This window comes from Lithobates pipiens, unplaced genomic scaffold (assembly GCF_037356315.1).
Source record: "Lithobates pipiens isolate NorthernLeopardFrog02 unplaced genomic scaffold, aLitPip1_a1.2 Scaffold_10, whole genome shotgun sequence".
Lineage (NCBI taxonomy): Eukaryota > Metazoa > Chordata > Amphibia > Anura > Ranidae > Lithobates > Lithobates pipiens.
The window spans coordinates 67,166,133-67,191,150 of NW_027507686.1; the positions used below are offsets into that span (position 1 = coordinate 67,166,133).

The 25,018-nt window shown below is 43.9% G+C and overlaps 1 protein-coding gene across 2 annotated transcripts in view; it reads left to right on the forward strand.

The window, feature by feature from the left end:
* Window positions 1-201: 201 nt before the first annotated feature.
* PLCB3 (phospholipase C beta 3) overlaps window positions 202-25,018 on the forward strand; it is a 272,101-nt gene continuing 247,284 nt past the window's right edge. The window contains exon 1 of one of the 2 annotated variants that reach the window (XM_077455793.1): window positions 202-400. In XM_077455793.1, the coding sequence (XP_077311919.1) occupies window positions 302-400 (99 nt within the window). In that variant the 5' untranslated portion in view covers window positions 202-301. The remainder of the gene's footprint in view (window positions 401-25,018) is intronic. The other variant, XM_077455792.1, reaches the window with a different exon arrangement.

Consider the following 25,018-nt stretch of genomic DNA (forward strand, 5'->3'; position numbering starts at 1 on the left):
GGACAGAACTCTCCCCTCCGCTCTACACAGGTGCCAGGACAGGTCAGGGCCGTTGATTGGAGGAAGCGGGTCACGTGGTGCGGGAGTAATGCTGAGCGGGGTAGTGCGGAGATAAGAGAACTTTCCTCCTTCCTGGTACCGTCTCATCCCCGACTTCTCCCAGCCCTCCCTGTCCCCGCCCCTCTATGAGCCGGTCCCGCCCCCTCCTCCCTTGTCCCCTCCCCTCACCTCTCCCTCCAAGTCAGTCCCCGCTTGTGTCTCCTCACCTCCCTCTTCTCGCCCCCCTGAGCTGCCCTCAGTCATGGCGGGGGCCCGGCCGGGGGTACACTCTCTGCAGCTGGAGCCGGTGCAGGTACCGGACATTCTACAACGGGGCAGCAAGTTCATCAAATGGGACGAGGTGAGAGCGGAGCATGGACGGGGAGGAGGGAGGGAGGGGGACTCTACAATCACTGACAGCAACTTCTCCTCACTGAGACCTCACCGGGGTCACCCAGCATGGGGGAGGGGAGTGTGCTGAGACTTGTAGTGTGCAGAAGCCCAACACCCCCATACTCTCTGTCACTGTGTACAATGAGGGGGACTATGATGAGAAGTAATAAGTGTCGGGCAAGAGGGGCACTATGATGATGAGTACGTGTGGGAGGGGGGCACTATGATGAGAAGTAATAAGTGTGGGGGAGGGGGGGCAGTATGATGAGAAGTAATAAGTGTGGGGGGGGGGCACTATGATGAGAAGTAATAAGTAAGTGTGGGGGGGGGGCACTATGATGAGGAGAAATAAGTGTGGGGAGGCACTATGATAAGTAATAAGTGTGGGGGGGGGGCACTATGATGAGAAGTAATGAGTGTGGGGGGGGGCACTATGATGAGGAGTAATGAGTGTGGGGGGGCACTATGATGAGGAGTAATGAGTGTGGGGGGCACTATGATGAGAAGTAATGAGTGTGGGGGGGCACTATGATGAGGAGAAATAAGTGTGGGGGGGGCACTATGATGAGAAGTAATGAGTGTGGGGGGGCACTATGATGAGGAGTAATGAGTGTGGGGGGGCACTATGATGAGGAGTAATGAGTGTGGGGGGGGCACTATGATGAGAAGTAATGAGTGTGGGGGGGGGCACTATGATGAGGAGTAATGAGTGTGGGGGGGGGCACTATGATGAGTAATAATGAGTGTGGGGGGGCACTATGATGAGGAGTAATGAGTGTGGGGGGGCACTATGATGAGGAGAAATAAGTGTGGGGGGGCACTATGATGAGGAGTAATGAGTGTGGGGGGGCACTATGATGAGGAGTAATGAGTGTGGGGGGGCACTATGATGAGGAGTAATGAGTGTGGGGGGGCACTATGATGAGGAGTAATGAGTGTGGGGGGGCACTATGATGAGGAGTAATGAGTGTGGGGGGCACTATGATGAGGAGTAATGAGTGTGGGGGGGCACTATGATGAGGAGAAATAAGTGTGGGGGGGCACTATGATGAGAAGTAATAAGTGTGGGGGGGGCACTATGATGAGAAGTAATGAGTGTGGGGGGGCACTATGATGAGAAGTAATGAGTGTGGGGGGGCACTATGATGAGAAGTAATGAGTGTGGGGGGGCACTATGATGAGGAGTAATGAGTGTGGGGGGGGCACTATGATGAGGATTAATGAGTGTGGGGGGGGGCACTATGATGAGGAGTAATGAGTGTGGGGGGGGGGCACTATGATGAGGAGTAATGAGTGTGGGGGGGGGGCACTATGATGAGGAGTAATGAGTGTGGGGGGGCACTATGATGAGAAGTAATAAGTGTCAGTATAGAGGACAGTGTGCTGGGATTATACACTGATCAGCCATAACAGTATGAACATTGACCAGTTAAAGTGAATAACATGGATTATCTCCTTAGAATGGAATCTGAAAGTGGGTGGGATATATTAGACAGCAAGTGAACATGTTGTCCCTGAAGTTGATGTTAAAGAAAAAAAAAAGTGTAATGATTTGCGTGATCTTTGACAAGGGCCAAGTTATAATGGTTGGATGACTGGGTCAGAACAACTCCAATACTGTAGCTCTTGTGGAATGTTCTTGGTCTGCGGTGGTCAGGACCGACCAAAAGTGTCCCAAAGAAGGGAAACCAGGAAACTGGTGACAGGGTCACGGGTGGCCAAGGCTGATTGATGGACATAGGAAGCGAAGGTTGGTCCGTTTTAGTGCGATCCAATAGAAGAGCTACTGGAGCTCAGATTGCTGGAATAGGTGATGCTGGTTCTGATAGAAAGGTGTCATAACATACATTGTATCGCAGTTTGTTGCGTATGGGGCTGAGTAGCCACAGATCCGTCAGGGTGTCCATGCTGACTCGTGTCCATAGCCAGAAAATCTACACTGGGCATGTGAGCATCAGAACTGGACCACGGAACAGTGGAAGGAAGTGGCCTGGTCTGATGAATTCAAGAATGGTTTTAGGAACACAACAAGTTTGAGGTGTTGACTTGACCTCCAAATATCAATCCAACTGAGCATGTGCTGGAAAACAAGTCCGACTCAAGGAGGCCCACACTTACAACTTAAAGGCTTTGCTACCGATGGCTCGGTGCCAGATATCACAGCATACCTTCACAGGTCTAGTGGAGTCCATGCTTTGCCAGGTCAGGGCTGTTCTAGCAACAAAAGGGGGGCTATTCCTTATTAGATGGCTGGTCATTGTACACTGACCATACACCATGCAATCCGCTTCATCGTCACAACCGTTTTCTGGTTTGCACTGACAATCCGATCGAGAACAGGCTGGAAATCTATGAATACACCTCAGTGCCCATCACAAAGACATCATTGATCAATTGCCATTTTATTCTCTGGTTGCTGAAATCAGGAAATATTTATGACAGAAAGTGACCTGTTGTTAGCAGTATGGCCAGAATTGTTAGGGCTCATTCCCCACCATACAGATGTGCTGATCACAGAGCTGCTGGACCCATCCCAGCACACCACACTGTTTACCCTTTTTTTTTCTGTGCAAACTTTATTCTGATTTATGGCATGACATTCCATACATTTCTATTCAAACAGTAACATTGCAATGAGGTAGTTTGGGTCCCAACCCACTGCATTTAACCACTTGCCGACCAGCCCACGCCGATATACGTGGGCAAAGTGGCACAGGTGCACAAAACAACTTACCGGTACGTCACCGCGTCATGACCGTCGGTGACCCGCGATCGTGCCACGGAGAGGCAGGACATGGAGATGCGTATGTAAACAAGGCATTTCCCTGTTCTGCCTAGTGACATGACAGAGATCTACTGCTCTCACTCAGTGAATGGGAGCAGTGATCTGTCATATCCTAGTGAACCCCCCCCCCCACACAGTTAGAACACACTTAGGGAACACACTTAACCCCTTGATCACCCCCTAGTGTTTAACCCCTTCCCTGCCGGTGACACTTACACAGTAATCAGTGCATTTTTATAGCACTGATCTCTGTATAAGTGTCAAAAGTGTCCGATCTGTCTGCTGCAATTTTTCAGTCATGATAAAAATCGCAATAATAATAATGCCACAAATCTATCCCTTATTTTGTAGACTCGTTAACTTTTGCGCAAACCAAATAATATATGCTCTTCCTTAATTTTGGTAAAATTAAAAAAAAATAAAAAAATGTAGAATACATATTAGCCTAAACTGAGGAAGTAATTGTGTGTGTGTGTGTATGTATGTGTATATATATGTATGTATGTATGTATGTGTATATATATATATATATATATCTCTATCTCTATCCAAAATTACTTCCTCAGTTTTAATTAAAAAAAAATTTATTTTAGCAAAAAATATTGCTTTATTTTCAAAATTGTCAGTCTTTTTTTGTTTATAGCGCAAAAAATAAAAAAATGCAGAGGTGATCAAATACCACCAAAAGAAAGCTCAATTGGTGGGGAAAAGTACGTCAACTTTGTTTGGGTACAACATCGCACGACCGCGCAATTGTCAGTTAAAGCAACTCAGTGTGCAACGCAGTGCCGTATCGCAAAAAAGGGCTTGCTCAGGAAGGAGGTAAATCCTTCCGGGGCTGAAGTGGTTAAAGAAAGTACTATAGTACAGTGCAGCAAAGGGGGTCTGACACCATAGGAAATGGGGCTTCTTGTTTTGTAATGCACATGCTTGGCACACATCCAGTGCACTTGGTATGAAGGGTCCTTGGCGGTTTCAGGCAAACCTGGTTACAATCTAAAGCTGGGTACACACGCTGAATGGGCTGAATGCAGAAAGAAAAATAAATAAATATGTATTCCCCCATCCACAAACAAGGTTTATGGAGGAATCCTCCCTGATGTGCTGTTGTATTCTGGCAGTGGGCCTCCTCCACTGTCAGAATACACTGATCAGTGCTGCAGCTGCTGATCCAAAGAAACGTTTCCAACAGTCTGGCAGAAGTCAGTCTACCGGTCGACGTCTGTCCAACAGGGAGATCTACACACTATTCTCAACCAGTACCCTTCCAGAGGCTGCTTGGGGACCTTTAAGCTGTGGCTGATAGATTTTCCATCTGATGAAGCCTGCATAGGCCTGGGGGGGCAACAACAATTGGCAAAGCCATCAGCATGACACAGATGATCTTTTTTAGCTGTCTCTAAGAATGGCAGCCTGGCCGCCATTGTAAGGGGGTATTCTTTCCACTGGCCACCATTGTAAGGGGCATTTTCCACCTGATCCCAGATTAATTGGTTTTAGCAGGGGGTCCCCCCAAACCTGAAGATCAATTCAAGGATTCCTCGGGGTGCTAAAAGGCTGGTCTAATGGCCACTGGCCATACACTGTGCGAATATCACTTGGTGGATGTTCCTGACAGCTTCACTTCATTCACCAAAAGCTGATCGTTCATTCAATTCACTTTTGTCAAAGAGATCTGATGGAAAATGTTGGGCTGTACAGTGGCTGCATCCTATCAGATGCAGCCATTGACCGATATTTTGACCGCCAACGGGGCCAGCTGTCAAAATAGACTAGTCACAGCATGGGAGATTAGACCATTTGATGTTATATAGCGTGGATGGAGGATTATGAGCCCCATCTATGAGTGTATGGCCAATCGTACCTGCCTTTACCAGTGGCAATAGAACAGCAAGGGTGTATTGTGATAACTAATGCAGGGTTATAGTAATGATCATCAAACCAGTTCAAAATCTTTGTCCAAACCGTGGTGTCTTGTGCTGCCAGTGATGGCCAGAAAAGACGCCTGAGGGTGGTTGAGTCTTGGCTGCCCAGTGTCTATGGCCAGCTTTACATTCCATTGTCTGGCAGTACAATGTAGAGCCACAAATGTCTTAATAGTTTTCGTCTGCTGAGCTGGGATAAATAGGTCTCATTGTTGTGGCTGATGAAAGGGGGTTGGGATTGTTTTGGAGACTCCTGTGTTCTGGTGACAAAGTCAGTTAAGGTGTCAGAAGTAGTTTCCATGGGCAGATGTAAAAGCGGGCAAGACACATGACCGTTCTGAGATCACATGTATTAACCTCTTCCCAACCAATGAACGGCACTTTGTTAGGGGTGGACACTAGCTCACTGGTAGTTTTTTTCCTTTTCGGGTATGACTAAAGCATGATATGCTTAGAAATAATCAGATTTTCCTGCCCATATTGAAGATGTTTGCACCACGGTGCTGTAAAGATTGTGACATATATTAATAATAGTGAGATGTCACATGGTTCTGAACTGTATAGCAGGCAACATATTACTATTAGAGTCCATTCACACAGGGGCAACACGACTTCGAGCGAGACTTTGGGAGGCATCTTGGGCACGACTTCAGTATGAATCGCAGCATGACTTGAGGCAACTTACAAGGCAACTTGAAGTTGCTTCCAGGACAGGGGACTTTACCAGTGGCCAATCACATAATAATCAGCTCTGTGGGAGGGAGGGGTTTGCCTAGAAAACTATTTTTATTTCCTGGAAAGTTGCTTCAGTTAAGACAGGGATCAGACTTAAAGGCAACTTCTATTGAAATCAATGAGTACAAGTTGCCTAGAAGTCGGATTGAAGTAGTACAGGAACCTTTTCTGAAGTGGGAGCGACTTCAGGAGTGTACATTAAGAAGGCTCTCATTCACTTACATTGATGTTATCATGTTGCACGACTTGAGGCAACTTGGGACGACTTCAAGTCGGATCCAAAGTTGCCCCTGTGTGAATAGACTCTGGTCTGGTCATCCCTCATAAACCATTCCAGGTCCCCAAATACCCTGTACAGTTTCATAGTTTGTATTCGTATAGGGCTAGACCCCCTGCCTCCTTGCACCTTTCCAGAAGTTGAGTTTTTAGGGGGGCTCTAGGGGGGTGAATTATGGTATGCATGCGTATTAGAGGTAAAATGTTACACTACAGAGCGACTGTCATATAACTGGAGGCTTGCTTTGTTTATTTTTAGGACCATGTGATGAATGTACTTTTCTTCTCTGCGCTGTGATCTTTTGTGTACTTTTAACTCTGAACCTCACTTTTTCTGTGGTTGTACGTCTTAAATACGTATCAGAGCTGCAGTTGGGTTTCTAGAACTAATCTAGCATTTTTTATTTATTTATTTTTTCTTTAAGCGGAGGGAAACCAGAGTACCCAGATGAAACCCATGCAAGCCCAGGAAAAATAAGCAAACTCCATATAGGTAGTGTCCAGCCCAAGCTTTAAACCAAGAACCCCAATGCTGCAAGTAACCACTAAGCAACTGTGCTGTCCCCATAGATGAGCTTTAAAAGCAAAGTATGGACTTAAAGAAAAAACAAAAAACCTTTATACTCTCCTCGGTGGCTGCAGCGTCGATCTGATGCTGCATCTGTCCCCCACCGACTCTACAGTGAGAACTGAGCGATCAAACACCGCTGATGGCTCGGTTCTGCCCCCTGCTCTGATGGTGGCTTGCTCAGGCTCAGGTGAGAGGCTGAGTCTGCTGCCGGTTCAGACTTCTTGGCGTATCCAACCATATGGTCAGGATCTTTTCAGAGCCTGGACTGGCTTTGCGCTGTCAGCTGATGGTGGGCTTTAGCCCGCTGTAGACTGAAAGTGGGTCACCGGAGTGCAGAACAAACTGCATGCCTGGGACCCACAGGGGATGTTTAGCCAAAAAAAGCTTTGGTCATACTTCTCCTTTTTTTTTTTTTTTTTTTTTTTTATATATCCAATATAAGGCTTGTATGCAGCAAGGGCAATGCCAAATAGGCAGCAGCAATAGCGGCCAGTCAGAATGTCTGATATTCTAGTCAGTCTATACTGCACTGCTGAAAGGTGGTTGATTTTCTGTGGCCATTACACCGATACTTCCTAACTGTTCTTGGCAATTTATTGGGGTCACGACTAAGTTATAAAAGAAGCAGAGTATGATGTGGTTATTGCCAATAGAAAAGCAACAACCTTGGGAGGTTGCCATTTGTACCCCATGCTTCTGATCATGTTAGATACTTGGAAGTCTTGCTGATTCCCTTGCTGAAGTATTTTGAATTGCTGGAACAAGTATGCAGATAAGACAGATAAGAATTGATTGACTTTTTTCCCCAGCGCTCCTGATCTGTATACTTCTTCTGCCTCAGTGACTCATCATAACAGTCAGGCAACGATCATACCTGGAAGTACCAGGTATTTTGTTGGCTTTCATTAGCCTAGGAGAAGGAAAGATTTTTACTGCAGTAGAGTGGATATTAAAGCAAACCTGTTGCTTCACCCTGCATGGTTTGCTTTGATACCTTTTTTATTGGCTACCAAACGACTGAAATGGAAGCTTACAAAATAAAAACCTCTTTGTCAGGCATGATCTGGGCTGACAGACAAACCTTTTGTGTTTTTTAGTCCTTTTAGGTTTTCACAATTGTCGCCTTAGACCCACCAACAGATGTTGCTTTGTGATAATTCACACAGGTAGGTGCATTGAGTTATTAAGAAGCACATTTCTTCATACTATGGACGTGGCCGTGGGACAGGTTAGGGGAAATGCTGGTTGGCTAATAAAGGTTGTCATTTTAACTCCAAACTTTATAGTTTGCATAGGCCAAAACTGTACCACTGGCAGCAAAAGACGACTTGTTACTTGGACTTGTAGCTTCTAGTGAGTTGTGCCAAGATAGTAACGTGCCTCACCTATGAAGAGAATGGATTGTTTATAATATATTACAGGGGCAGGCAACCTCGGCACTCCAGCTGTTTTGAAACTACAGATCCCATCATGCCTCTGCCTCTAGGAGTCATACCTGTGATCGTCAGGGTCTTGTAATGTCTTCTTTTTTTTATTTTTCTTTTTTTTACCATGTTCATATGTATAAGTATAAGTTGTTATGTGGATCCTTTGGGTGCTCTGGTTTAGTAAATGACCTAGAATGATCTTGCAGAACAGGAGTTGTCTTCACTGTCAGTATGCTTATTCAGGGTCATCATTGTAGATAAAGGACCAGCATGACAACTAGATTGACATTTTTAGGAAGCAGATCAGCTCACAAGTTCCCCTATCATATCGTAGAATGATTTACTGAAATATTTTCTTTTAATTCATTCGTTTCCTAGCTGTTGCTACCTAAGCAGAAGTACCATTGCAAGCAGTTCAGGATTTTTCTATTGTAATCCACCAGTTAATATGATTTTCTCAGTTAAAGTAGAATTTATGGCAAAGTTTTTATTTATTTATTTATTTTCTTCATTTAGTTAGGCCCTTTTCACACACTGTTCATTTTAATCAGTTCAGTCATGTCAAAATGTATGAATTATTCATCAGTGCCCATCCTTTTTTCGTTCGTTTTTTTTTTCTTTCTTTTTTTACATCCACTACCAATGGAAAAATGGATGAAAAACTGACCATTTGTCAGTTTACATCCGTTTTTTTTTTTTTTTTTGTCCTATTTGTTTTTTTGACAGATGGAAAAATAGCACTTTCATGTGTTCAAAAAAGGGATGTTGTCGGAAGCAGATGATCATCCATTTGTCAACCGTTTTTCCATAGGAATGCATCCGCTCTTCATCTGTCAACGGATGGATGAAAAAAACGGACGAATGGTCCATATGTGTGAAAGGGGCCTACGGGAGACTTAAAAACGCTCAAGATTTTTTTTTTTTTTTTCCACCATGTACATCCCAATTGGTGAAATTTACCTTCACTTTCTGTCCCATAGCCAGAAAAAAAAGTCAGCAGCTACATACTGTAACTGCTGACTTTTAATATTAGGACACTTACCTGTCCTGGAATCCAGCGGTGTCTTCACAGCCGGTTTCTTACTGCATATGTGCGTATCGTGCTTTGCTCTGTGAGTTTACCCTTTTGAGTGGAGCTCTGCTTTTAGGGAATTTCAACTCCTATTAATTTTCTGAGGAAAACTCAATATTTGGGATTTTTTTACTTTCACTGATAATGGTAACCAGGACAAATAGAGAGGGTGAATCTCCCTAAAGGGGGCACAGACAGCAATAAAAACTGACAGGTGTTCTAATCTCTCTCCACTATTCAAATCTAAAACAAATAATTTTTGCCTTTAAAGTGATTGTAAAGTTAAAAATTAAGGAAAAAAAAATGTATCACTTTCCTGCTCTGTGCACAGAATGGCCACGAACCTCCTCTGTTCTGGGCCCCCGCCGGTGCTCCTGGCCCCTCCCCTCTGTCCAGTGCCCTCATAGGAGGCTGCTTCCCATGGGGGCAATCATGTGTGCTGAGCCCCGCCGCTGCGTCCATTGACACAGACAGCGGGACTCTGACCAAATATCCCCCCCCCCCCCTTCTATCATCACTGGCTTTGTTTGACAGCAGTGGGAGACAATGGTTTCCAGTGCCCCAGCAAAGCCAGTGAGACCCGGAAGTGAGGGGAGAGAAGATCTGCAGACGTGCACAGCGTTTGATCAATTGAGGGCTCAGGTAAGTAAAAGGGAGCGGTGAGGGGGGATGCTGACACTGAAATGTTTTTTACCTTCATACAAGGAACATATTAAGGTAAAAAATGTTTAGGCTTTATAATTACTTTAAGCCCCTGTTCACACTGGTGTGACTTGTCACGAGATTTGGACCTGTTTGTTAGTACCTGGCTTTCGAGAACCAATATGGAAATATGGAAAGTTCAGACGAAGGAAGGAACATTTTGGAAAAAATGTTCTTGTTCATTATCATAATGTTCAATTTTTGTTTAATTAGCATAGTATTCACCCTATAAAAATCGAATGGGCAAGTCTGTGCATGATTGGAAGCAAAGTACATCCATAGACTAGACATAGACCGCAGCTACGTATGTAGGAAGATGTACTCTGTCGTTTGAGAATTTTCCTATGATTTAGGCATTCTCGTTTTCAACATAGGATGAGGATATGGGGGAAAAATGTGAACAATCCTTCATCTAATTTTCAAATTCTATGTGCTAGGCATTCAGGCCGGGTCCACACTGGTACGACAAACGCTCCGACATAGGGAGCACATGTCGCATGTCGCATGACGTGTATAAATCAATGGTTCCCTATGAGAGACGTCTTAACTGGTCCGACTTTAAAAAAGGTCCCTGCACTACTTTGGTCCAACGTTGACCCTACTTCAGCCCATTGAATATCATTGAAGTCGGATCAAAGTCTGATCCTTGTCCTAACCATCCGACGTGGTGATTAGAGCAGTAGTAAAACGGAATTTGTCACACTGGCATTATTTTGATTGGTCGAAGGGCCTGTCAGACTGTCTCAAACTCAGAGCAAAATATTATTGTGTTCATTGACATCGGATGGAAGTAGGACCGATTTTTGCAGGGCAAAGTAGGATGACAGTCGTACAACAGTCGTGTCGTACCAGTGTGAACTCAGCCTAAAGATAAATCGGAGAGTGCAAAACCTGATACAATTCTGCATAGAAACCAATCCGCTTCCAGGTTTTATTGTCAAAGCTTGGTTGAACAAGCCAAAGTTAATAGCTGCTTGGCAATCGTGCTGAGCTGCACCAGATTCTGAGTGCTCCAGTTTTAGTAAAGCCCCGTAGTCCATATACATGGGCCGAATGCCGAGCAACATCAGCCGTTTCAATAAACACCCATCAACATTTGGCCCATGTGTATGGCAGCCGGTCGGACCGGAGCTGACAAATTTATTTTTTATTTTATTTTTTTCTTGGGGTGAGCAAAAAAAAACCAGTACTTAACAGGTTTAATTCTCCCCCACTGTTTTCTAATCATGTCTCAGAATGCTGATCTCTTGAGCCTTATGTATATTCAGTGTATAAACTAGGAATGCTGCTAAGTTATGTAGGTGGTCTAGACCTTCCTTTTCTTTTTATTGTTGATGTGCTGATATCATTGTGTAGATATTGTAAGGGATAGTGGGGGTAAAATGACAAGTCAGCAAGAAAACATTACTATTCAGTTATAGATTACCTCCCTTTGTTTGTAAAAGACATTTTATTTTTTTTTTATTTTTTTTGACAGTGGCGTTTTTTCTGTGTGAATTAAATCCTAAACACAGCTCATACTCGTACATAACGTTTGTAGCTACAACATAGTTCATGTTCCAAATCACAGGCTCTGCCGTGTTTTTGTTTCTGATAAACAGACGTCATTTTGCCTGAGGACAGGAGCTTAATGATACCAGGCCCACAATTTACTGGATAGTTCTCTGTTTACCAACATGGCTTTCACAGAATTAACAGTTAGAAAATAAGACTCTTTGGCTGGTGACCAAGGAATGGCAGAAGAATTTGCATTGCAATTAAATTTCCTTTTTCAGTCAATAGCCATTTATACCGGATCTGTAGTAAATTATTTTATGTTGGCCATCAAATACTGTACGAACCAGATGGCCTTTGATTGTCACATGAAGGAAATTGTCATTTTATAATAGACAAAGGCTGTTTTTTATTCTTGAACATCAGAAGATTGTCAAATGCACGTTTAGGCTTATGGCTTATTGTCATGGGTATTTAGGCTCCAAAAGTATCTTGATGCCTACAAAGTACTCTGTACTGGCATGTTGGCATTTTAGTTAAGATGTATGTATTAATAAAAAAACAAAACAAAACAACCATACATACTGTCCGTCACTGGCTCTGAGAACTGAGCGAACATATGGCCACTGATCGCTCCGTGCGCTGAGAGACTAAACCATCCATCAGTCAGGCAGCTGAGTGGGTCTGGCTGGGATCCTTCCAGAGCAGCTCTGTGATGCCTGATTCTGGGTCACAGGAGAGCACAAGTGCCAGGTGAATAAACAAAACAAAGGGGTCCCCTGCGGGTTTCATGCCATAATGTTAGTATGCACCACATACTAGCACATTATGACATGCTTACCTTTTCAAGTGAAGCCCTCAAGCGGCACGCTGTCACTGCTACCAGGGCTTTTATTTTTTACAAGGTTTTCCTTCTGGGTTCATGGGCTCTGGCCATTTGAATGGCTGGGGCCACAGTGGAGTCACTCCCGCTCTGCATTTTCAAGGCATGCTGTATGCTCTGAATGTAGAGCATGGCTGCAAACGCATGGGTGACATCATCGGCTGTTAGCAATGTGAATATTTTCTAAATGGTTCATGTTTAGGAGATATTCATTGTACTTACAGGTAAGCCCAATTGTAAGATTACCTGTTTTAAATCTAGTGTTTACTACCACTTTAAGTGGTTAGTAACACAAGCTTGGGCTGCGGTTCTGGGTTCAGTTAGGAGAAAAGATCTACAGTATCTCACAAAGCTAAGTACGTCCCTCACATTTTTGTGAAAAAATATTTTATATCTTTTCATGTGACAACACTGAAGAAATTACTTTGCTACAATGTAAAGTAGTGAGTGTACAGCTTGTAGAACAGTGTAAATTTGCTGTCTCCTCAAAATCACTCAACACACAGCCATTAATGTCTAAACCGCTGGCAACAAAAGTGAGTACACCCCTAAGTGAAAATGCCCAAATTGGGCCCAAAGTGTCAATATTCTGTGTGGCCACCATTATTTTCCAGCACTGCCTTAACCCTCTTAGGCATGGAGTTCACCAGAGCGTCACAGGTTGTCACTGGAGTCCACGTCCATGACGACATCACAGAGCTGGTGGATGTTGAAGACCTTGCGCTTCTTCACCTTCCGTTTTGAGGATGCCCCACAGATGCTCTATATGGTTTAGGTCTGGAGACACGCTTGGCCAGTCCATCACCTTTACCCTCAGCTTCTTTAACAAGGCAGTGGTCATCTTGGAGGTGTGTTTGGGGTTGTTATCATGTTGGAATACTGCCCTGCGGCCCAGTCTCTGGAGGGAGGGGATCATGCTCTGCTTCAGTATGTCACAGTACACGCTGGCATAGTTCCCTCAATGAACTATAGCCCCCCCTGGCAGTACTCATGCAAGCCCAGACCATGACACTCCCACTACCATGCTTGACTGTAGGCAAGACACGCTTGACACCATCTGAACCAAATAAGTTTATTTTGGTCTCATTAGACCACAGGACATGGTTCCAGTAATCCATGCCCTTAGTCTGCTTGTCTTCGGCGGGCTTTCTTGTGCATCATCTTTAGAAGAGGCTCTCCTGTTTTCTGCAGAGAATGAGAGAGAGAGAGAGAGAGAGTATGTGGTGTGTTTTTATTTATGTTTTCCTTTGCTTGAAAATGTAGAAATTCCCCCGATTGGCTTAAAGGCCTAGTCTAATGATCAGTGTGCATTTAATAATTCTTGGGGTGAAGCCTGTAGAGCATTGAACCCACAGTCACTGTGTCGCTGGTGCATTGCACAGGCTCTTGCAATGTTATTCCCCAGCCTCAGATCCATACAGAGGAAATACAGAGCAGCGAGGAAGGAAGGATCGCCAGCCCAATCTGCACATGCCACATCAGCAGGTGGTGGCAGATAGTGTAGTAATTTTAATGTAAACAATAACAGACCTGGATGACAGAGTACATAGCCACACATAGCTGCATTATATACAAACCGTAACACGATTTCCATGGAAGATGCCCTTCCACAATTCAGGTAAGGAAGGGAGTGGGAGTGTTGTGGATTTATGGGATGGTGCATGTGATTATATTCCAGGCTGTGGTCAGTTCCGCAGCATCATCATGTAAAAAGCAGCTCTACTGGCCCTGCATTGTACTTGATGAAGTCAGAGTACGTGTGACCACTGAGAGCACCTTAGTGAAGATGTCCAGACATGCAGCATGGAGGGAGCCAGCAGGAACGAGAGATTAGGTAAGTGAAAGGCTTATTTCTTTTTATTGGAGTGAGCCTGCTTGGGTGCCCCCAGAGCAAGGCAGCAGGAAGGGACCCAAGAAGAGGAGGATCTGGGCATCTCTGCAAAACCACTTCTTTGGTAAGTATGACATGTTTGTTATTAAAGCGGGATTCCACCCTAAAGTGGAACCTCCGCTGATCGGATCCCTCCCCCCCTCCGGTGTCACAATTGACACCTTTCAGGGGGGAGGGGTGTGGAGATACCTGTCAAAGACAGGCATTTTCACCCACTTCTGGGCATAGACTCCCGTGGGAGTCTACGCCATTTCCTGCCCTGCCGCGCTGTCTGCTGGGACACACATGGGTGACAGCGCAGAGATTTCCTATTGCGCGGCGCGGCTCGCACATGCGCAGTAGGGAACCGGGAAGTGAAGCCGATTCGCTTCACTTCCTGATTTCCTCACCTAGAATGGTGGCGACAGCAGCCGAGAGCCGAGCGATCGATCGGCCTCGGCTGCCGGCATCGCTGGAACCTGGGACAGGTGAGTGTCCGATTATTAAAAGTCAGCAGCTGTAGTATTTATAGCTGCTGGCTTTTAATATTTTTTTTTTTGGTGGAATCCCTCTTTAAGGTTGTTTTTTTGTTTAAAAATCTTACTTTCATTGGGGCACAGACAGTAATAACCTAAAACATCTCTACTCTATCCAAAACTAAAAAAAAATGTTTTGCCTTTAGTTATACTTTAAAACCTGAAAGAGGTTTAAATTCTTCCCCACACTATTCAAAATGAATAGAACATTTTGGCTTTAACTCTCCTTTAATTCAGACAGGAGTATTAGTGGTAGATTTTTAATGACGTCTGTGTGTTTCACAGTTCATGTAAGGAATGTGAACTTCTAAATTGATTATAATCTACCGTTCTGTAATGGGAAAGCCCATAGTCTGATAACGATCACCAAATTGCCCCCCCACCCACCCACCCACCCACTCCTCCTGTGCATTGATATAAAACATTAAAACATGCTAACGACAGAATCATTTTAAAATGTGGATTAAAGCAAGTAAAAATGCCCATGTAGACAAGAGGTAATCCTATTAAGAGCTCTAGCAGGACATGTTATAATCGCCGGCAAATTAATCTAATTGTCTGGTACAGTAATTACTGGTCCATCCAGACAGGCAGTTTAATGACTTTTACCACCGGCTTTGTTGAATTTCCCAAGAAATACATTTTGTCATAGGGATCATCACTCCTATCCACCCCAAGCTAGGTCATTCATTGGTCAGCCTTGTGTAAATCCTGTAAAACCTCCCCTTCTGTTTATACTCTTATCAGATGAGAAGATCTTTAAACTGAGCCATCCATTTCTAATGTCCTTCTGGACAGGGCATTTCATACACAATAAGCATCCTTCTGCTCAGATGGTTGCCAGAATATGATATCCGGCAGAGGTTTGATTCCGCTTTCCAGAATGGAAGGCTAAAAAAAAGGATTTCTCTTGTTTAGATTGTGGGGCTGAGATGGATGAATCTTACTGTGTGTGGCCAGCTTTACTGTCCTACAAAGTCTCTGCTTCCTTCTTTGTAATGCTTTGGAATTGTGCTTTACTGCTTCTTCTCACAATGCAAGTCTATGAGTCAGTGAACCTAATAAAAACAAATGCACACCCTATGTGGCCTGAAATGAAAGGTTGCTAAGTGGTAATACAGCATGATTGTAGTGATTGATCTGTTTTCTCTCTAGTGGTTAACCTACAAAACTTTTTATACTCATTGTAATTCCAGTTGGGGTTTTCTGGGACTACAGCAGTCATTCTCAACCAAGGTTCTGTGGAACCTTGGGGTTCCTCCAGAGATTGCTAGGGGTTCCTTCAGCTGTGGCCAATTGATCACCTATTTAATAATGTGTCTGCTTTTTTCTGGGGTCAGCACCACTTGGTAGAGCCAGTTGCATGAAGTCAATGATCTTTCCATAGTGGTTGCATTCTTTCCTCTGACCACCAATGTAAGGAACATTTTATTTCGCTGACCACCAATTAATTGGTTTCAGTAAAGGTTCCTTAAGACCTGAGGTTTATTTCCAGGGTTCCTCTGTGTTTAAAAAGATTTAGAGAGGCAGAACTAGACTATGGAAGGGTTAGGTCTGTATCTGTGCCAGTGGCCTTCCTGGGGAGATTTCCCAACAGTTCCTGTCCTGATGACATTGACAACCAGACAGGAAGGGCGACAAAATCTTCCAACACTGATCCAGACTGCAGTAAAACAATGTGTGTGGGTTCTAGGTTCCTCTAGTCTCCTTAAGGCCTGATTCACACTTATGCAGGTTTTAAATGCAACTTTTTGGGAAAGGGACACTTTCATGAATTTAAAAAAAGGAAACAGTGAAGTTAGCCCAATTGTTTTGTATAATGTGAAAGATGATATCATGCCGAGTAAATACATACCAATCATGTCACACTTTAAAATTGCACACACTTGTGGAATGACAACAAACTACGGTACCTAAATATCTCCATAGGCGACACTTTAAATTTTCTTTACGGTTACCAGGTTAGAGTTGCAGAGGAAGTCTAGTGCTAGAATTATTGCTCTCGCTCTGACCATCACAGCGATACATGTGTGATTTGAACGCCGTTTATAAATACGTTTTATCTTGGTCTCATCAGACCACAGGACACGGCTCCAGTAATCCATGCCCTTAGTTTTCTTGTCTTCAGTGAGCTTTCTTGTGCATCATCTTTAGAAGAGGCTTCCTTCTGGGACAACAGCCATGCAGACCAATTTGATGCAGTGTGCGGTGTATGGTCTTAGCACTGATAGGCTGACCCCTCCCCCACCCATTCAACCTCTGCAGCAATGCTGGCAGCACTCATGTCTATTTCTCAAAGACAACCTCTGGATATGACGCTGAGCATGTGCACTCAACTTCTTTGGTCGACCATAGCGAGGCCTGTTCTGAGTGGAACCTGTCCTGTTAAACCACCGTATGGTCTTGGTCCCCGTGATGCAGCTCAATTTCAGGGTCTTGGCAATCTTCTTATAGCCTAGACCATCTTTATGTAGAGCAACAATTCTTCTTTTCCGATCCTCAGAATGTTCTTTGAACTTCCAGTGACCAGTATGAAAGATTGAGAGCGATAATAACAAATTTAACACACCTGCTCCCTATTCACACCTGAGACCTTGTAACACTAATGAGTCACATGACATGGGGGGGGGGGGGAGGCTAATTGGGCCCAATTTGGACATTTTCACTCACTTTTGTTGCCAGTGGTATAGACATTAATGGCTGTGTGTTGAGTTATTTTGAGGGAACAGCAAATTTACACTGTTGTACAAGCTGTACACTCACTACTTTACATTGTAGCAAAGTGTCATTTCTTCAGTGTTGTCACATGAAAAGAATAAAATCTATACTAAAATTTGAGGGGTGTACTCACTTTTGTGAGATCCTAGTGTATATATAAAAAAAAGTATGTTTGTTTTATAAATACAATGGAACCTCAGATTGCGAGTAATGCAGTTTACGATCATTTCGCAATACGTGCTGTTTTTTTTTTTTTTTTTGTATTTATTTATTTTTAATCCTGACTCACTTTGCGAGCATTGTTTTGCAAGACGAGCAGGATTCAAGCCTCTGGGGTGTGCAGTTCCGCATTTGGCCAGAGGTGCAGGGGCGCCAGTGACGCTCGGAAGTGCTCTGTCTCCGAGTGTCTCCGACACCTCTGGCCACATGCGGTACTGCATAGACGAGGCTTACAAGTATTCTGCCAGAACAAATTATGCTCGTAATCTAAGGTATTACTGTATAGATATACTGTATTTTGAAAGCATTCTTACTTTTCAGCATTTCTTCACACCTGTCTAAAATATTTTTGCACAGTACTGTATATACACAGCTGTTTTGCCTTTCATTTCTATTTTAAACTGAATAGGTGGTTTTACAAGGTGAGGGTTCATATGTAATTTAATACCGCTTTAAAGAGGGTTTTGTTGCAGTGACCCACTTGAGGATTTCACCCCCCCATTCCTGGTTTAGTGACATATTATGATGAAATCAATAAAAAGGGCCTCAAACTGTCTCAACTGAAGTGCAGTCAATCAGGTTTTCAAATCTAATTTTCTAAACTGGCTGGAAAAAAAATAAAAAAAGCTGATTGCTTGCTATAGGCAATAGTACCAGCTGAGATGGAACTGACTTCAGACGTTTTTTATTAATTCCCCCTCCCATTGTCTCCAGGACAGGAAGTGAGGGGAACAAATTCCAACTGGGCCACAGGGAGTAGTAAAAGCTGACAGTGCTGGTATGGAGCTCTGGTAGAACTGGAATATGTATTTCCTCCAGAAGCAATGTAGTAAGTACCAGCATGGCAGCGGTACTTTTTGTAAGAGAACAAATCGTTTTTGAAGGTGCATGGCTGAGGCTGTCATCCTGTTCTGGATTTCACTATTCTAGTGAGCAACTGATCTAAAACAAGCTTGTGTATTGCATGTGAGTAGGCACAATGCTTGTCCTAGGTCGATTAGGGTGTGTACACGAGTATCAAAATTCGGCCAGTTCAGCAGGGACGACACAAATTTCAATCTGTCTGTGACCCTCCGTGTTTGCAAGGGGTCGATTGCTAGATTGACTTCTGTCGAATGGCCAGCAGGCTGCAGACGGCCTACACACTTTCCCGGGTCACAGTAGGCTGCAAGTGCTGATCAATATATTCTGACAGCGGAGAGTCCCTGCTGTCAGAATACAATATCTCAGTTTTAAAAGGTTTCCTCCATCCACCTCACGTGTGGATGGGGAAATCTGTTGTGTATTTTTCCCATTTAGTCTGCCTGCTGAACAAGTAAAATCTAAGTGTGTGTAGGTAGCTTAAAGGGTAGGTTCACCTTTTCATAACATGTTACATTCATATTCAGGGTATAACATGTTACCAACGGACCTTGATCCCCGCTCTGACAGATGGCGGGGAACTTCTCCCTCGCTAGCTGTCACAATTTAAAACGCAGCTCCCCCAGTCGCATTACTCTTTCACACTCCGCTGTGAGTGGGAAAACTACAGGACCTGTCAGCCTTTGCGGCTATTGGCTTGTTGTCAGTGAACTACCATAGTGCTGTGGTAGTTCATTGAGTCTTCCTGACAGATTGCATCTGCTTTGCCATACGATGCCATGACAATGGACGGGTGCACAGATACACTGACAGGTCTGCAGGAGATCTGCTTGGCTAGTGCCATGCCTTTAGAGGCTCCAGAAACAATAATAAATGCACATTTTTTTTATTTATTTTACCTGGAAAAAAAAATGTGTATTTTTATTTTTTATTTTTTTGTTAAAATGTGAACTTATCCTTTAACTTGGCAAGGACTGAAGCTACCGTCAGGGTGACAGCCCTCGAGCTTGCACCTTTATATATAGTCAGCAGTAGCCGTTTCCTAATTCTCTATTCTCACAGGTTCACTTCAACAAACAGTCCCCATCAAACAGCAAATGCTTAGTATTGGGTGAAATTAAGTTCGGTCTTTTTGATGTACATATCCTGTATGGTTTCCTGTTGTATCATGCTTTTACATGAAGATTGTAGCTTGGCCTATACTAGTTTATTGGGAGCGTCATGTTCAAGCTATCAAAGCCAGCTGCAGTGAAATGGCTGGGAGCCAGTAACTGTTTCCCAGAGGTTTATCGCTGTCAGTGAGCACACTGTCAGTACCGTGTTTACTAAACACTACATTTTCATGAAACTTTACTTCCTTCTGTTCATTCCAGTGATTATTATGGGGGGAGATGATTGCATTGTGGTTTTTTTACACTGTAGATCTTTTATTTAAAGAACAAGCATAACATTAAAGTCTTCTCTTAAGCCTGGTGCACACCATGAGTATTTTTATTTATTTTATTTTTTATTTTGTGTTTTTTTTTTTTTTTTTTTTTTTTTTTTTACCCAGTGTGTTGAACGAAAAAAAGAACAGTTGGCTTTGGCCAGAGCCACTGTGCTAACTATGCAAAGTTAGTACAGCGATCTCCGCTGCTCAGCTGTTGTGTTCTGACAGGGGATGACCCCCCCCCCCCCCAAACTAGAACACTCCGATCAGCTCTCTCTGCCATTGGCTGAGAGCACTGATTGGGGGTCAGTCGGCTGCTGGTTTTCCAGGTCAGGTTGGATGAGATGGCCTGGCCTGCAACTACCATTAAAATTCGTCCCAAAAGTGATCTATATGGTTGAGATCAGGGCTCAGTGCAGCCTGCTCAGGCTCTGTTCACATATATGTGATTCGCATGCTTTTTTACGTGAACTGGACTGGCTTTCAATGGAGCCAGTTCACACGTGTCCAGGGCAGATGTGATCCGTTTTTGAAAAGGGTCCTGTGCAATTTTGGATCTGGTTTAGGTGCAAATTCAAGTAACTTTTTTGCACCAGAACCGCTACTGGACTGCATACCGCAGCCAGACATGTGTGAACCTAGCCTAAAGGTCCTCCACACCAAACTAATGAAACTATATCTTGATGGGCATGGCTTTTGTGCTGGTACAGAAAGGGGTCTTCCTCAAATTGCTGCTACGTGGTTGGAAGCATATAGTTGGCGGGAATGTCTTTATATGTGGTAACATCAACAGTACCATTCAGTGGAAAACCTGAACGTAATCATGTGGAGGGGTTTCTACATATGTTTGGCCATGTAGTACAACTGATGGTAAATTTTGCTGATGCTACCAGTTAGGCCTAGAGAAAATGGACCGATGTGTTCCAGTTTGAAGGCAGGTACTTCACTTGTAGTGATACTAAACTGGTATTTCATTATTCTAAGATCTACATGCAGCTTGTGAGTCGGTGGCAGCCATCTTTACAAAGGTATTTAGAGTGACAGGTTCCCTTTAAAGTCTCATTGCCTTTGCTGTACCAGGAATGCTCTTTTTCTGTTTTCAGTAATGTAAATAAAAGCAAATGGGGAATGGGACCTTGTCAAACTTGCTACAGTATTAACAGAAATGCCGATTTGAATGGACTGACCCTTTAAGATCTAAAATAACTTTGGGAATAAAGTGGTTAGATGACAAAAGAACCTAGTGGTGACATATGTTTGTTTCCCATGGAGCAACAAGTTAAAGAGCAGATGAAATGCAGGTCTTGCTATTACTGATTTTCATGGAATCAGCAACATTTGTTAGTTTAGTGGAAAAAGACATGCTAATGTAATTTCAGCTGAAGAATGTGCAGAGGCCTCAGCCAGCACTGCAGATATCAGCAGGTGCAGAGTTTAAAGGTAACAGAACTCTGACCTGCTGTTACACAATGTAGACACCATAAAACAGGCCACACACAGTAGTTACAAATTCTTTTATTGCTACCTTACTCAACAATGTATGGAAAAAGTCAAACGGGTCATGTACTACAAGATTAGATGTGAGGGATGACTTGGATTTTTTTTAAATGTATTGTATTGCAGTATATAACAATACTAAAGGGCAGGTTCACTGTTTTATTAAAATGTACACCAGTCCAACCTCTTCACTGTGAGGGTCTCCTCTGCCCTTTACATCTTGTAAAGCAGGGGTAGGCAACCTTTATGAGAGGCTGAGATCTGCCTGAAGAACATGAAAGAGATCAGCGGGGTTCGGCATTTCTTAAAGAAATTTAGCTAGCAAGGACTAACTAAATTAGTAAGAAAAACGTAAGAATTATAATAAAACAAATATCACTGTAAGAAATATAAATGTAGTTTTACTATTCTATTTTTAATTCGTTTTTACACTTTCCTTCTTTTTTTTTTTTTGTAGGAGCTCCAGTGTGGGACTTTGCTGAAATATCATGGGTCTACACAGACCCCTGATGTCTCACTTTTGAGGCGGAGAGAGAGATTAAGCACAGAGGTTCCCCAGTTCCCTTTCTCTGAAGCCTCAGCTGCACTGCCCTCAGCAGCCTCCTGTTCATTCACAAACTGAACCATAGAAAACACAGTTTATTATGCTTTAGTTATCAATGAACACAGTGGGTGATCAGTACTGATCACTCACTGCGCTCTTTCAGAAAACGGGCTGGTAAGTGACATATTTTCAGGCCCCTTCCCCCACTCTACATCTTGAAACATCCCCCACAGCAGCTGGAATAGAGGAGTGAAGCCGGCAGCATTTCAGGAATGGATGGAGGGAGCAAAAGGGCAGGCAGTCGAAAGAAGGAACAGGGTCGGCAGGGCTTGCAGGGGCAGCATTTACTGTGGTACCGATCACTTTTTTTCCCTGTAGCTGCTGAGTGTTGTTGGGAGCGAGAGGAGGCTTTCCACAGCTGCTAGATGTCCAAGTTCTGGGGGGTTGACAAAGATTGTCGTCTACCTGTCGCCTACCTGTTCTTCTTCATTTGTGCATGCCTTATTCAGTACCTGGTGCCAGCTTGAAACCTGCTTCGGCAACTTGGAGGAAGCTTGCAATAATGTAGTACATCCACACACGGCTCAAGCTAGAACCAAACTGCTCCTATAAAGGTCTAGACATGGCCTGAAATGTTACAAAGTTAAATGGGTGCTTGACTTTTTTTTTTTTTGTACTGCTGAAACTATGCAATAAAGTGAACAAGCTTTTAATATGAACATAGACCTGGGTGTAGATGAAATGGGAGGCAATCTTCTTCGTGTTGGCTGTGAACCTATAGACTTGAATAGGTCCATACTCTGAGGATCTCCAAGTACCGTATTTATCAGCGTATAACATGCACCTTCATTTTAAGAGGGAAGTTTCAGGAAAAAAATGTATTTTTTAAATAAACAACTTTGAATTAAAATAAGGGTTAGTGCCCATCTGCAGCCTCCTCGTCTCCCATCAACACATCCTGAACAATACCCATCTGCAGCCCCAATGCAGCCTGATCAATGCCCATCTGCAGCTCATCTCATCAATGCAGCCTGATTAATGCCCATTTTTAGTGTCAATGCTCCCCTGCAGCCTCACCATCTTTTACCAATGCAGCCTGTATAGTGCAGGAAATCAGAGCTGCCATCTCCTGTTTACTTGGCTCTCAGTCGGCAGAGCCACACACACACACACACACACACACACACACACACACACACACACACACACACACACACACACAGTCCCGCCTCCGCCATCGGCATTGGACCAGCTCCTGTGATAGACAGATGCTGGACCAATGCTGGTGGCGGAGGCAAGACTGTGTGTGAAGTGAGAGCCAAGTAAACGGGAGATGACAGCTCTGTGAATTCCGGTGGTGCTTGTCCCACTCCTTCCCTTCCGAGGTACACTATTGGCGTATAACACGCACCCGTGATTTGCCCCCTATTTTCAGGGGAAAAAAGTGCATGTTATACGGTAACTTTTTATGCTTGTGTATAATTTGATCTTATGGTCAGTTTATATAGCCCTGGTTTGTAGGGTGTGTTTGTAACTACATTGCCTACACACATGCATTAGTTAATCAAGTATAATTTTAAAGGTTAACTCCACTTTTGTGGGGGGAAAAAAGGTAAAAAAAAAAAAATATATAGCAAATAAAATTGTGACTTAAGTCATATTGCAATTGAATGTTATTAAAAATTGCCTTTAATTTTCAATCTGCAGCTCTGTAATGTTCTGTGAAATGCAATGAAATATGGCCACCTGGAGGTGTTCTATACACAGATGGTATATAGAATGCCCCCGGAAATTTAATTTCCTGCTTGTGTGATTGGCTCTCTGATTTTTCCCAGAAGTCTGCACTAAAATACAAGTCAGATTTCAGGTATACCCTGCAATAAATATGTCATTTTTTATTTTTTTTGGTGAGATACTCCCAAATGTAAATTGCATCTAAAGGGATGCAGGCCCTGCAATTTTCCTCAGTAGAGCCATGCAAGTGCAGCAGCTGATTGATAAGAAACCACTCCCGTTAGACTCATTTTTGCACATGGACAGAGACAAACACACAGGTAATTCTTCAGAATAGCAAAAGGTAGGAATCTGCAATAAAGTTTGTCAAAATCCTTGTAATGTACATAGAACACCCAGGGGGGAATGTTTTGTTGAGAAAAAAAAAGTGGAGTTACTCTTTAAAGCGGAGGTCCACCCTAAAGTGGACCTTCCGCTCATTGGAACCCTCCCCCCCCTCCGGCGCCACAATTGGCACCTTTCAGGGGGGAGGGGGGTGCAGGTACCTGTACAGTACAGGTATCTGCACCCACTTCCGGCGTAGATTCTGCAGAAGGTACGCCCCTTTCCGCAGAATCTACGCCCCTTTCCGAAGGTCCCCCGCTGCCTGCTGGGAAACACACGGATCCCAGAGACAGCGGGGACCATCCTTATTGCGTAGCGCGACTCGCGTATGCGCAGTAGGGAACCGGGAAATGAAGCCGAAAGGCTCCACTTCCTGATTCCCATACCCAAGATGGCGGTGGCAGCATCCGAGAGACAATCGAGAGATTGGCTTCGGGTGCCGACATCGCGGGCGCGCTGGGAGGGTAAGTGTCATTATTTTAAAAGTCAGCAGCTGCAGTATTTGTAGCTGCTGGCTTTAAAAAAATAAATAAAAAAAACGGCGGACTCCCGCTTTAAGGCTTTATTCAAAAGGCCGAAAATCCATGACTTGTTTTTTGTGTTCAGAGATGGCTCGACGTCCTCTCTGAACAGAGCAACACTCTGTGATATGCCCACTTACAAACTGGCTAAATTGCCTGCTGCCAATTTGCGTGTGGCTGAAACTCTGCAAAAGCGGCAACCTTGAATGCCCACTGGCTGCTTCTAGGGTGGGTTGGAGGCTTTATTTGCATGTAAGCGTTCAGATGAGTGCTTACATGCCAACGATCGTGGCCTGCCTCTAATATGTACAGAGTACAGTCTGGCACTTGCCACTGACAGCTGCTGCTGTTCGCCTACAGAGCGTGCAATGTTCTAGAATCGCCGGCAAGATTCAGTAGATTC